At 36.8% G+C, this 15073-nt stretch overlaps 1 protein-coding gene across 1 annotated transcript in view; it reads left to right on the forward strand.

The window, feature by feature from the left end:
* The first annotated feature begins 240 nt into the window (after positions 1 to 240).
* Positions 241 to 15073, forward strand: part of COPB2 (COPI coat complex subunit beta 2) — a 31405-nt gene continuing 16572 nt past the window's right edge. Inside the window, exons 1-7 of the mRNA XM_007087439.3 lie at positions 241 to 444; positions 6624 to 6761; positions 10205 to 10291; positions 10490 to 10616; positions 11461 to 11609; positions 13700 to 13846; positions 14705 to 14804. Of these exons, the coding sequence (XP_007087501.1) occupies positions 442 to 444; positions 6624 to 6761; positions 10205 to 10291; positions 10490 to 10616; positions 11461 to 11609; positions 13700 to 13846; positions 14705 to 14804 (751 nt within the window). The 5' untranslated portion in view covers positions 241 to 441. The remainder of the gene's footprint in view (positions 445 to 6623; positions 6762 to 10204; positions 10292 to 10489; positions 10617 to 11460; positions 11610 to 13699; positions 13847 to 14704; positions 14805 to 15073) is intronic.

Here is a 15073-nt window from a genome sequence, read left to right on the forward strand (position 1 = left end):
GCGCGGCTCCTCAAACCACAACTCCACTACGGCGGTGCTCCCCCTGCCGTTAGCGTCCAAAGGGATTAAGCATTTCGTTTTTCTCATCTTTTTTTTCTCTCTCGGTTTCTAGTTCTCAGTCTCCCCTCACGGGATCGAGTCCATTTCGTTTGGTGGTTAAAGACCACACGCAGCCTTCTCAAACCCTTCGGCTCAGGACAAGTTTGAAGGCCGCGTTGCCTGGGAAACTGAGAAGGGCGTTGGAAAACGGCCACCCTGCGTCGCAAAACGGCCACCCTGCGTCGCGTTTGCGCAGGCGCTAGCGGCCTGGCTTCCATTATCGCGAGAATCGCCTCCCGGAAGTTCCACGTCAGTCAGTCGGCCGGCAGCAGGTCGGTGGGTCTCTCAGGGTCTGCGTCGCCGGTGGCAAGTGCGGGCTCCCGGGCTCTGACCAACGGAGCGATGGTAGGTCCAGACCCTGCAGGAGGGAGCGGGGCCTTTTCGGCTGAGGTCACCCTTGAGCTGCTGGAGTGCGGGCTGCGGATGCGGCCGCCGCCTCAGGCCTTGCGGGGTCCTGGTCCGGTTTGAGTTTTTTGAGGGAGGCGGCGGCGGTGGGGCCCAGGAATCTGAGGTGGTTAGGAGACGCAGTGCCTGGGCTTTGACAAAACTACCTCATTCTGCCCTTAACACGGCGGCAGCTGACCGTACTCTCATGTTGGGCTTGTTCTTGCTATAATAATGTGTGCTGACCGCACTGACGATCTTAAACAGAAAAGCATTCCCTCTGAAATAGGTAAATAAAATGTATATGGAGTTCAAAGTGGAATTTCGAATGCTTTGGCATCCCACTTTAAGTTTCTAGGGGGCAAAGAAGGGTTAGGATGTTGCTTATAAAACTGGTGTGCTTTTCTGCATTTGCAAGGATAGTGGCTGGTAAGAATGGCAGTCAGGACAGGTAGCACTTTTTTATTGTCATTCTCACCCTCAAAAATACCCTAAAGTACTTTTGCCCAAGAGTGTTCTAATAAGAAGAAAAAAAGTACAATAGTGTGAGGATATGATTTCTGCAAAAAAGTAAGAAAGTCGGTATTCTGTATTTAAACATTATCCTGCACCTCCCCCCACTTTTTACTTGTTATGGAGCATAGGTTCAGAGATTTTGGAGCTTGAAGAACTTTGGGATTAATAAATCCAAAATCTGTATATTGCGGTAAAAAAAAAAAAAAGTTTGTAAAAAGCTAATTGAGGCAGAGTTGGGATTACAGCAGAGGTTGAGTCCTTAGGGAAACTGGTGAAAGTTATGGATAATGGGTAGAGAAGCACACAGCGTTGCAAAAAATTCAGTGGGTTCACTAGAGACCACCTCTCCCCTATCCTTATCCATGAACTTCGTTGGGTCCCCAGGTTAAGGGTCCCTGAACAAGATCTCAGGTCTCTTAATGATCCTACTTCATATTGCCAATGATCCGCTCTGGTCTGGGATCTGCTGCGCTTTCAGTAATGGACATTTTCTAACGAAATATCCTTCATTCTTTAATACATTTAAAATCTTTTTAATGAGATACAAATACGAATGTATTTTTTCACTTGTTTACCATAGAGTGTTTACTATGTGCCCATGCAATTTGCTAATCATTTGCCTCCTAAGTCTTTCAACAGCTGGGAGAATGAGTTATAAGAAGTGTTTATGGAGCGGTTATGATAGGCCAGGCACTATTCTAACTGCTTAACACTGAATTTAATTCTCATAACACTAAGACGTAAATAAAAGTATTATCCCCGTTTTACTTAATGTCGAACCTGAGAGAAGTTCTAAGTAAACTTGCCCATTACTGCATATTTGAAATGAGTGGCAGAACTGAAATTTGGGTGCAGCATAATTCCCTAGACCTGGATTATACCATCTGTCCTTAAACCCCATATCCAAATATAGAAGATGCTGTGGAGATAAAGACATGAGTAAAGCAATGACCCTGCCCTTAAGAAGAATCGACTCTATAAAGCAAAAAGAGATACGTATACAAATGTTAAAGGTTAAAATTAACTTCTATAAGATCCCTTAGGAAAGGATAGTTCTGGCTAAGGTAATCCAAAAGATTTTATTGGTGGCAGCAGCATTTAAGATGAGTCCTAAATGGGGACGCCTGGGTGGCTCAGTCAGTTAAGCGTCCAACTTGGGCTCAGGTCATGATCTCACGGTCCGTGAGTTCGAGCCCCGCATCGGGCTCTGTGCTGACAGCTCAGAGCCTGGAGCCTGCTTCGGATTCTGTGTCTCCCCTTCTCATTACCTCTCCCCTGCCCACAGTCTGTCTGTCTCTCTCTCTCTCTCAAAAATAAATAAACATTAAAAAAAAAAAAAGAGTCCCAAATGCATCCGGTTTTTCGAAAATGGAGGCATTTAGAACGAAGGGTACAGTATGAATATCTTACTCGTGTTTGTATCCTTGAGTGTCTAATACAGTGTCTCATTCAAAGTAGTCACTTAAATGTTGGGAGAAATGTAACAAGAGATTTCATACGTGCTTTTTAAACTGGGATTTGTGAATTAGGGATACTTGGAAGTATTCTAGGGTTGCTTAGTCCCCCGGCCCAACTTTCCATAGCATCACTTTTACTCAGTAATCATTAAACATCCATATGGTAAAATATATACAGTTTGTAAGTGATGGATTTCCTCATTTGCTAGAGGAAAAGTGTGAGATGTGCTGGCTTACGTGAAAGCCCCCACTGTGGTTCCTGGCACACAATAGACATTTCATGTTTGTTCACTCTGAAGAGACCAGCAAAAGGAGGTGAAATTTGTCCTGCAAATTAATGAGGCAAAATTGAGAAAAGGATGAAGTAAAAAGTCCTCTTCCCTGAATGACCAAGAAGTGTCAGGATGGTGATTTGAAAGTGGAGAGTTTGAGATGGAGAGAAAGGCACACCAGTGGAAACATTTTTTGGTGATTGTAGAGAAGAGCCAAAGAACTCTGATCTTTTAAAGTAAAGAGATCTAGGTTATTGCTAAAAGTGGGAGAGGCGTGTATAGAAGTGATAACAGGGTTGGAGGTAGTAGATGAATAAAAGCCTTGTGAGGCGTTTGCTTTGTTTCAGAAAATTATCTCTGCTGAAAATATCTAGTAATCTTCATTTTGTGTTGAAAAGTAACCTTAAATTTCTGTTCCATTCATGATCATTCTGGAAGATTACAGAAATAAAGATTCCGCAGTAACTCAACTTGCCAAATAAACTTTTCGGTTGTGTTTAAAACCTGTCGAAGGGGAAACATTTTAAATCAGTCTTCCCCAATCTGCGTCCAAGAGAGAATTAAGACTAAATCCAAAGGTATCACTGTTTATAATGAATTAACTTTTTTTCTAGAATGGTAAGTATTCTTGGGAGAATTGAGAAAATACTTTATTCACATCATTTTCTTGTCTGTGGTGTAGATGAATCCAGGTTGAAAAAAGCTGTTTTAAACTATTAGCATTTTCTGACTCAAGAGTATTTTAATTTTTGTTTAAAATTGTTCTAATTAGAATTAGGTTCTTGTATTAGATTACTAAGTAATGCATCAGTTAGGTTCCTAATTAAGTACGTTAGGTTCCTATAACTTTAAATCCATTAAAATGTTATAAATACTCCCATTTGCTTCCAAAGGCCTTCATGGACATGGATATAACCCATATTGATCACACATCCCATTCATCCAGTATTTACTAATACTGTTGCCAAAATACTTTTGTCTGAAGAAATCAATTTTTTTATTGAGGTATAATGGAAATAATGTTATGTTAATTCCATGTGTACAATATAATGACTTAGCATATGTATATATTGTGAAATGGTCACAACAGTAAGTCTAGTTAACATCCATCGCTATACGTGGTTAGAGTAATTTTTTTTGTGATAACTTTTAAGGTCTAAGCAACTTTCATATATACAACACAGTATTATTAACTAGTCACCGTGTTGTACATTATATCCCCAGGACTTAATTATTTTATTACTGGAAGTTTGTACCCTTTGACCTCCTCCATCCATTGTGCCCTTCCCCACCCCTTGCTTCTGGCAACCACCGATCTGTTCTCTGAATGTATGAGCTTGAGCTGTTTAGTGTGTGTGTGTGTTTATTTTTTTTTTTTTAAGATTCTACATACAAGTGAGGTCATATAGTGTTTGTCTTTTTCCAGCTTATTTGACTTAGCATAATACTATCAAGGTCCATCCATGTTGTCACAAACGGCAAGGTTTCATTCTTTTTTTATGGCTGAATAATATTCCTGTGTGTGTATACAATGGAATATTATATATAAATATATGTAATATGTATTATGTACATATATACAATGGAATATTATATGTATAGTATGCATATATTACATGTGTTTTCTTTATCCATTCATCCATCAGTGGACACTTATACATTGTTTTGATGTCATGGCTATTGTAAATAATGCTACAGTGAACATGGGGGTGTATATATCTTTCCAAGTTGGTGCTTTCCTTGTTCTTTGGATAAATACCCAGAAGTGGAATTGCTAGGTCATACATATGGTAGTTCTGTTTTTAATTCTGGCAGAGGTGGGGGGGTGGGGGGGGAGCCTCCACACTGTTTTCCAATAGTGGCTTCACCAATTTACATTCTAGCCAACAGTGCACAAGGGTTCTCTTTTCTTCACATCCTCACTGACACTTGTTATTTCTTGTCGTTTTGATAATAGCCCTTCTAATGGGTGTAAGGTGCTATCTCATTATGGTTTTGACTTGTGATGATTAGTGACATTGAACATTTTTCATGTACCTATTGGTCATCTGTAGTCTTCTTTGGAAAAATGTCCATTCAGAACCTCTGCCTATTTTTAACTAGATGATTATTTTTATTATTTTTTATTTTTTTGTTCTTGAGTTGTATGGGTTCTTTACATATTTTGAATATTGATCCCTTATCTAGATATATGATTTGCAGGTATTTTCTCCCATTCAGTAGGTTGTCTTTTCATTGATGAAATGAAATGAAATGAAATTCATTGCTGATGTTTCCTTTGCTGTGCAGCGTTTTATTTGATGTAGACTCACTTGTTAATTTTTGCTTTTGTTGCCTTTATTTTTGGTGTCAGATCCAAAAAAATCATCAAGACCAGTGTCAAGGAGCTTGCTGCCTGTGTTTTCTTCTAGTTTTATGGCTTCAGGTTTTACATTCAAGTCTTTAATCCATTTTGAGTCAATTTTTGTAAAATTAACTATGGTGTAAGATAGTGGTCCAGTTTTATTCTTTTGCATATGGCTGTCCAGTTTGCCAAACATTTATTGAAGAGACCATCCTTTTCCCATTGTATATTCTTGGCTTCTTTTTGGCAGGCTAATTGACCATATATGCATGAATTTATTTCTGGGTTCTCTGTTCTGTTCCATTGATCTATGTGTTTTTATGCCAGTATCATACTGTTTTGATTGATATAGTTTAGGATTACTAAAACTTAATGAATAACACTTTAGAATATTTTCGAATAGGACACTCATGACATGGACACAACATTGTGATTTAGTGGATATGTTATGTATGCTTACTTAGATACTCTGTAAACCAAGGGTTCTCAAAATGTGATCTGCAGTCTCCTAGGAGTCCCCCATTCTTTTTCAGGAGGTTCACAAATTAAAACTGTTTCCCTTATAGTAAGACACTATTGGCCTTTTTCACTATGTTGATAATTTGCACTGTTGGTGTAAAAGTAATAGAAGATAAAACTGAACTGGTATAGTGTCACCAAATTGTACTGTTAGTATATTCTTCATTACCACAGAATTTTTTTTTTTTTTGTAAGTTAAAAGTCAGTGTCCTTAATAAGGGGTGCCTGGGTGGCTCAGTTGGTTAAGTGTCTAACTCTTGATTTCAGCTCAGGCATGATCTCATGGTTCATGAGATCGAGCCCCACATCAGGTTTCAGTTTTCATATTGCAACTAACCTTTAAGAAACTACCACTTGTCAAGTTTTAACGTGTATGAAAGAAGAATATTCATAGCTGTTTGAAAAAAGTTATTTAAATATTTCTTTTTCCATCTACATATCTTCATGAGACTATTTTATATACATCAACCAGAACAACATATTGAAGGCCAAAGCGAATATGAGAAACCAACTTTCTCCTATTAAGATAGAATGTAAAGAGTTTTGCAAAAATGTGAAACACTACCACTCTTCTCACTAAATTTATTTGGAATATATAGTTGTTTTTCATAAAAATATGTTAAGTTAACATGTAATGACTTTATTTTTGTTATTTGAAAATGAATTAATAAGTATTTTTAAGTTGTTTCAATTTTAATATTTCACATGGTATCAATATATATAAACTTCATAAACAAAAGCTTTTTAGTAAATTTTTTTAGAGTGTACAAGATTCCCGAAGCCAACAAGTTTGACAACAACTACTGTAAATTAAAAATAACTTAAGTACTCATATGTTTTTATGAGTGAAGAAGTAGGTGCTTTAGACTTGAAACTGTGCCTACAGTTTAGCAAAGTAAAAACTGAATTGTTTTATAGGCCTATTAATGCGTGTTAATGTAGTGTTTCAGTTGAGATCTCAAATATGTTTTATTTGGCATAGCAATTTAATGTTTTAATGTTTTGTGGGTTTTTGATGTTGTTTCTCCTTAGCCTCTACGACTTGATATAAAGAGAAAGCTAACTGCTCGATCAGATCGAGTTAAGAGTGTGGATTTGCATCCTACAGAGCCATGGATGTTGGCAAGTCTTTACAATGGCAGTGTGTGCGTGTGGAATCATGAAACACAGGTAGGAATTTTTAAGGACTTTTTAGAAATAGTGTGTTAGACAGTGATTATAATGAAAGAGAAGAAATAGAATCCACTAGCTATATGCAGACTGCTTTCTCAAATAGATTGATACAAAGTATTTTCAGTAAAGCAGAACTAACATTTATGGGGTAATAGCTTGTGGGATAAAACGTTTGGGTCTTGTCATACACAATATTTAAATGTTAAATTCTGACGTAGGTAGTATTAACTTTTCTTTGAAATTAAGGAAATTGCCACCAATATAAGGTCACTTGCTCTAGATAAAGTATTTAATAGTACTTAATTTTCTATTCAGTGAATATTCTAATGTTCCTAAGAATGGGATTTTTAATTTTATTTATTTTCCCAAGTACTCGATATAATTATTTGCAGATAACTTTCAATCTGCCATATGAATTATAGAGTATGTCAGAGAAGTATTTATAGTCAGCTTTTGATTACACATATTAAAATATGCATTATACGGATTGTCTGCCTTACATGCTTGTTTTGCTCTTTTTCATCTGAGTAAATAATTAACCTTCAAATTGGTTTGTCTCGTTTTCCTTTTTGTTGACCATTCTTAATCTTTTTCCTTCAAAATACAGAACATATAGTCAGCAATATTCCATACACTTCTGTGTCTACTTATACAATAATTACCTTCAACATCCACGTTTAAGTTCTTAATACCCGACAAACCTCACATTGAATAATTTAAGACGGCAAAAATAGGCTTAGGAAATCAAGGCCAGGAATAAACGTAAAAACACCGTTAGAGTCTTATGTCACTAATGACACAGAATGACTGCACACTAAACCAAAACCCCATCAGTGACAATTTATACACATTAACACTTTGTTCTCTGCTTTATGCTACTGCTGATAACATTGTTTGACACGTAGGAAGCGCTCAATAATTACTTTTTGAGCTAATGAATAATGAACATTCCATTTATCCCTATTTCACTGTATCAGGAATTCTCACCTCTGCAATTTCACATCTTCATCTTGTGAATCCATTTGTATTAATGGAGATAATATGCATGCTAATTGCTTTTTTTTTGATATACTCCTGCATTCACACGTTTAAAATCTTTGTGATTTTATGCTAAACAGATATGTTGGTGCCTCCCCGAGCCCTCACTGCGCTTCCTAATTCTTCCTGGGGATCCCTTGTCTCTGCTCCATTTAGCCATTTCTCAGCTGTCATTTCACTGTCGTATGTTTTAAATCCCAGGTGTACTTCCCTTACCCTTCTCTAGGTTTTCCTGTAACGTAACTCTGCTTTATCTTTACCCACTTTGCCTCATGTTTCTCATTTGTGCCCTCCTGTGCCCTCTGGCAGGGCCGCTTGCTTCCACTTTCATAATTTACCTCATTGGTAACTTGTCTAATTTCCTTCTTTCCTTCAAGAATGGCGGTTCTGAGGTGGACAGGGATTATCCTAGTCTTATTTCCTACTGGTACTCCAAGTGCATATCTGACAGATTTATAGTAGATACTCAGTAAGTCTTTGTTGAATGGTTTGCCTCTTTTGGTTCTCCCTGCTTCTTCCCCTCTATCACCAACAGAAGCTACTTGGCACTCATGTATATTGAGAGCAAAATTCTTGAAAGAGGCAAAAAGTTTTTGGAAGTATATTCAAATGTACTTGAATTTCAAATACGTCTTTGAGGTGGTGAGTCCAATGATTAAAAAAATCAGTATGTTGGAATTTGAAGCCATCCTGCCAATTAAGTGGTGTGGGCAAGCCTTTTAACCATGTTAAGGCTCAGTTTAATTATCTAAAATGAAGATGATATTGTTGCCTTCCCTATATCACAGGAGTATCAAAAGGATTAAATCCAATTAGATAAAATTGTGTGTGAGACCTGTAAGGTACCATACAAGTATTAATCATTATTTTCCTGACTTACATTGAGTGTTTGTTGAGTGTATAGCCTTTCCTCCTGTTTAGACTGTTTAGGTTCTAGAATGTGGAGACCGTCTCTTGTGTTATTTGTATCAGTCATAGCACTTAACATGGACCTGAACCATGACTGTTCTGCAGCTGCTTTATGTGTACGGCTCAGCAGATCCCTGGATTTATTGACTACTCATAAGCTTTCGTGGATTTGTCCGTCATCTTAGAGACTGCATGTTCTTTCTGCTCTCAGTGTCTTTATTGTAATCAACTGACAGTGGCTGTACAGGTTGGAGCTTCCCCATTTAATGTCTTTGTGTGAAGAATCTTTGAGGTCTGTCTCTATTCTTTTTTTTTTTTTTTTTTTTTTTGTAACTTAGTTTTTGTTTGTTTGCTTGTTTTAGTATAGTTGACATACGATGTTACATTAGTTTCAGGTTTACTAGCTTCTGTTCTTTTTATTTAGTGCACATGGTTCATCAGTTAGTAAGATTGTACTTTTTTCCATTCTCTCTGGTACACAAAAAGATACTGCAAAATGATAGCTTGATTTTCAGAATTTTAAAAAATAAGGCATCAAAGTAGGAGGACAAAAAGATGCATTTATCCCTGTTCTTTCTAGGAGGGGTCTCCTAGTTATCTACTTTTATCCTGTGTATATTATTCCATTCTGAACAACTTGAAGAGATATCTAAATCACTGTGTAAAGCATAACTTCACTAAAGACAGGTAAACAGCATTTGTATGGAAACATATTGCTGAGATGTACAAAACAACTGCATCTTTTTTAGGAGTTTATTTTGTGAGTTGACGGGTTTAATTTTAAAAAGAAAACTAAGCAGGGGTGTTGGGTGGCTTAGTCGGTTAAGCTTCCGAATCTTGGTTTCTGCTCAGGTTATGATCTCACAGTTCGTGAGTTCAGGCCCTGCATCGGGCTCCATGCTGACAGTGCAGAACCTGCTTGGGATTCTCTCTCTCTGGCCCACCCCTGTTTGTGGTGTCTTTCTTTCTCTAAATAAATAAGTAAGCTTTAATAAATAAACAAACTAAGCCAATTCATTCAACAAATAGTTGTTATACACTGGTTGTTTGCCAGCCACTGATCTAAGCTCTGGAAATACAGTGGTGAAAAGATTCCTGCCCTCAGGGAGCGTAGTAGGAAAGATTGACATTAAACACATAATTATGAAGGTGCTGTGTTTTGAAAGGGGAGTGTAAGGATCTGTGGGTAGGTTTTCAGGAGGAGGAAAGGTAAGGCTGGAAGTAGCCAAAGGTGAGGCTAGAGAGAAAAGAAAGGGTAGGCTGGAGCACAGAGGATCTGGAATTTCATCTTGTGGACATTTGCTCTCTTTTATCCTTTATAAGTATTTTAGTTTTGAAACTGTTAAAGAAGAGAAGATTGGTCTGTGTTTTTCATTTGATTGTTGAACTTTTGTATTTTAGCCTGAAAATATTTTTAAATTAGAAGTGATCTAAATAAATAGATGTTTATTTTCTCATAACTCAAAGTGTATGTGTTTTCATTAATTTTAAAGACATTGGTGAAAACATTTGAAGTATGTGATCTTCCTGTTCGAGCTGCAAAGTTTGTTGCAAGAAAGAATTGGGTTGTGACAGGAGCGGTAAGTAATTCTGTGAATCTCTAATCCCTTCGGTTCGATTTCTGAACTGGTCAGTGATAATGTGCATGATTTAATTCTTGATTTTTTAATTAGTGTAATGTTTTGAAGCTTGGACTTTAATCCTTGAGCCTATAATCCACTTTTCTTGTGCAGTTGACTTCGTAACAGTAGTAATGACTTCTAGATTTTCGTTTCCAGGATGATATGCAGATCAGAGTGTTCAATTACAACACTCTGGAGAGGGTTCATATGTTTGAAGCACACTCGGACTACATTCGCTGTATTGCTGTTCATCCAACCCAGCCTTTCATTCTCACTAGCAGCGGTAAGAAGTGACTTCTTTTGGTTACGTGCATCTCTTTGAGTCATTCATTTTCATTCAGCGAGACGTGCAATTCTTTCACTGCCATTACAAGTAGAGTTCTAATTCTAAGCAGCCTTTAAACTATTTAAATCCATTAGCGTGCTATCAATGCTGCTTGCTTTTGTATTTAATGAAATATCAACTCTGCTTAGGATTTGTATAGCACTTGTTCCAGTTCCTGTCAGGGAAGGCCTACAGGTCTAGATGATTAAACATCTGAACAGAAAGCTAATTTACATGCTGGTAAGTGAGTTTTTGCTGGATTGCCATATACCCTACTCAGGTTATACTTGGGCTACTTTGCTCGCTGGTATTCCATCTAAAACAGTGGACTCTTTGGAGGGCAATTAAGACAAGTTGCATTGAATTGGTAATGGTTCTTTGAAACATTTTTAAGTTAAAATTGAGAGAAGTAATTCAAAGCTTTTTTTAGCCATTCATATAAGAGGAATGCTTATTCCCTAGTCACCGACCTCGTTATTCAGTCATACTTAGATTCTAATCAAACTTCTGTTACTCTTTTTTCATTCTGTAAAGCCCACTGAGGCTTTCTTAAATTTTCTCATGAAACTTTTGTATTTGCCATTAGTAATTTCTGTATCTTATCTCCGCTCTTGTGTAGAGAGTTAAGTTTATTCTTAGGATAAATAAGGATTTTGAAAAATGTATTCAGTTCTGATTCTTTAAGTCATGGAATGTATGATTTCTCTTAGATTTGCTGCCTTAAAAAGCACAAAGACTGCCTCTTAGTTCTGACTGAAAGAAATATAAATTGCAACTAACTTGAGACTTTCTTTTGGTCTAGATGACATGCTTATTAAGCTCTGGGACTGGGATAAAAAATGGTCCTGCTCACAAGTGTTTGAAGGACACACCCATTATGTTATGCAGATTGTGATTAATCCCAAAGATAACAACCAGTTTGCCAGTGCATCTTTGGACAGGACCATCAAGGTAGGGTGTCCACTATTTGTATCAGTTATGGTGGTAAAATACAGTTGTTTAGGTATTTTACTCCTGGCTGCCCAGAAAGTTATTCCTGATTATAAGTTTCTCTCAAAAGCTTGTATTGAAGTCAAAATAGGATCTCTCACTTTGATCCAGAAGGACATATTCTGTTTAGAAGAATATTGTAGCAACTTGGCGCTCTTTTTTTTTTTTTAATATGAAATTTATTGTCAAATTGGTTTCCATACAACATCCAGTGCTCATCCCAACAGGTGCCCTCCTCAATACCCATCACCCACCCACCCCCCATCAACCCTTAGTTTATTCTCAGTTTTTAAGAGTCTCTTATGGTTTGGCTCCCTCCCTCTCTAACTGCAGCTTGGTGCTCTTAATGGAAGGAGTGTTTTTCCATATCAAAGCAGTATACTGAAAGACTTTTAAACCACCTAAACCACTGCAAACCCAGAATAAGAAAAATGCCAGAATCTTCTGTTCCCTCTCCTTTTAGTGTATTTCCTCTATTTCCTGTTTCCTTTTAGTGTATTCATTGTTGACCTCTGCTGATTGTTAATCTATTTTACATTTAAATTTCATCTGCCTCCATTCTCTTTTTCTTATTCCACTTCTCCATACTGCTGCCAATTATCTTTCTATAACATGGGTTTCATCTTTCAGTTCCCAGTCTGAGAGTAAAGTTCCAATACCTTAGTGTGGACTACAAGGGTTTCCAAGACTAGCCACAGCTAATATGATGAGACATCTCCTATAACCCTGGTCTATCCACCATTCTCTAGAGATGCCATGAATGTTCACATAACCATATTCAGCTATTACCTCTGCTTGTGACACTCTCTATTCTCCCTTTTGATTTTTTTTTTCCCCTCTAGAGAACTACTTATCTTTCAAGGCTTAGCACAATTATTTACTCTGAGAAGCTCTTTTCAGACACCCATTTCATCTCCAGACAGAGGCAGTCCTGCTCAGTCCCTTCCTTCCATTCCTTTTGTCTCCATTATGGCCTTCATTTTGAATGATAACTGATGTGTGTATGGAAATCTGTATCCCCCCGAAATGTTGATGTTTGGGGCAGGAACTATGTGTCACCTCCACTCCCTCAAACAGATACTCAGTAGCAAGCAACACAGTACCTTGCTTGTACTAGGTGCTTAATACAAGATGCAAGAGTGCAGCCATACTCCTTTTTCCATTATGATTTTTAAAATGCCTCTACATGCATAGATTTCAAATTATATATTGCATTAACTTTTGCTTACATGTGTATACTTAGGTCTGTATAACATTTTTGTTAGTTTTCCTTTAACTTATAGACAATGATACATGTTATTTGTGTGATAATTATTAAATGATACCTCTCTGAATATCTTAGCATTTTGGCCGTATTTTTTTCCTTTTGCTGGGTTGTCCTTGCTTTTGACATAAGTTGGAAACTTTGAATTAGTTTCAGACTTGCGTCACTAAATTAGGTATATCATGAAAACATAAATTGTCTTATCTTTGGCTCTAGTAAAGTGTGTTTGATCCAGTCAATGGTAAACATTTGTTTACACATCTTTACCCTCCCCTCCCATGTAGGAGGCACTCAGGAAATATTTGTAAAGGTAAAGCTCAATACTAGTGCTCTAGTAATGTTTGACTACTTTTACAACTTAAAATTTTTTAGTTAAGTGGTAATTTTCTTTTTAATAGACCTTCTTAAATTCACTTTCATGATCTTTATGTTAAAATTCTCATAAAATCATTTCTTACCCTTAAAGTATTACTCTTCACACTAGAGCCTATGGACCATTGGGGTTTCTATTAAAAATCTAGATTTCTGGGGAATCTCTAGGGATAAAGAAAAATCTCTAGGGATGAAGCCTGGCAATTGGAATTTTCAGAGAATGCCATAGTTATTCTACCCCCTAGAAATTCAAGTAAAGTAAGAAACAACAGAAACAAATGGGTGAAAAAAATGTACATTCTTTAGTTTCCCTCCCCTGTGCTTTGGTGTTTTATATAACGTCAGAAGTGTGGTGGATCTGCCTTGTGAAAGGCGAGTCACCATATTGAATGTCAGATGCTGTTGTTCTCTAAAGGTGTGGCAGCTGGGGTCTTCCTCCCCAAACTTCACTCTGGAGGGACATGAGAAAGGCGTGAATTGCATTGATTACTACAGTGGTGGCGACAAACCATACCTCATTTCAGGCGCAGATGACCGTCTTGTTAAAATATGGGACTATCAGGTACAGTTTTTTCATAACCTTACTTTGCCATATGTTAGACATGGATTTCGTTGTTTCTTACAGGACAGTTAAAACTTGGGTTATTGAACTCCATTCATAGCACAAAATAACTTCAGGCTTCAGTATTTACACCTAAACAGTGATCCCAGAGTTCTCCATAAAAATGAAAACAAATGCCTGTCAAGGTTTTAAAAATAAAATGCCATCATGTTTATTTTTCATTTAAAAGTAGAAATTAGAAATGTAAACATTTGATTAAAATGAATTATTACATTTCTGATATCCTCACTGGTAAACTTTTGTTTATAATTGGAAACTAGCAGATTAATAATATCATGACACAGCCATGCTATAGCCATTTTGCCACATAGACTTTGCAAACCTAGTTATGATTTCTTGTTACTATGCTTTTTATCTCTAAGAGACAGATTCAGTTTCTGTTTTTTGTTTCTCACGTCAAAATGTCCATAAACAGTTAATAAAATGAAGCCTAGAAAATCAGTGTTACTTAGAACCTTATTCAGATTTGTGCTTAAGTACAGAAATAAAAATATGAAAGACATTACCTTAGGACTTTGGTGAGAAAATATTCAAATGAAAACCAGATCTTTTGAGGTGTGTGTGTTTTCTTCTTTAAATAGGATGGTTGCAATTACATTTCCCTGTACTATCAAAGAGTTAGAGAAAGTATGCACACAACAAGATAATTGTGTTTCAAAACTCTCTGTGTCAAATACTATTTAGATTGTCATTACTACTATCATTTATAATGTATGTGCACTGGAAAAATTAAAGATAAGTTACTTACTTTTCACACACAAAAAATGTTTTCTGTGTCTTGCTGTCTTTTGATTACAGAATAAAACTTGTGTGCAGACACTGGAGGGACATGCCCAAAATGTATCTTGTGCCAGTTTTCATCCTGAGTTGCCAATCATCATCACAGGTTCAGAAGACGGTAAGTTAGAAATGTATGTTTATTCCTGTGCTTTTAATTACAAAGTAGATATTTAAGCCAGGTAGTGCCCGGCATTGTAATTAGATTTGCTGTTTTTATTAGAATAGAATATTTGAGTTATAAAATGAAGGGACATTGTTATTGTCATCGTCGTCATCATCCTAATGTGTTTTGACTCTATTATTTAAATAAGAGGACACCCAGAAGTCCTAGCGAAAAACTGAAAAAGCCTGTCAATGCTTTGGAGTCTACAAACTTGGGGTCAGATT

The sequence above is a fragment of the Panthera tigris genome, chromosome C2 (genome assembly GCF_018350195.1).
Source record: "Panthera tigris isolate Pti1 chromosome C2, P.tigris_Pti1_mat1.1, whole genome shotgun sequence".
Classification (NCBI taxonomy): Eukaryota; Metazoa; Chordata; class Mammalia; order Carnivora; family Felidae; genus Panthera; species Panthera tigris.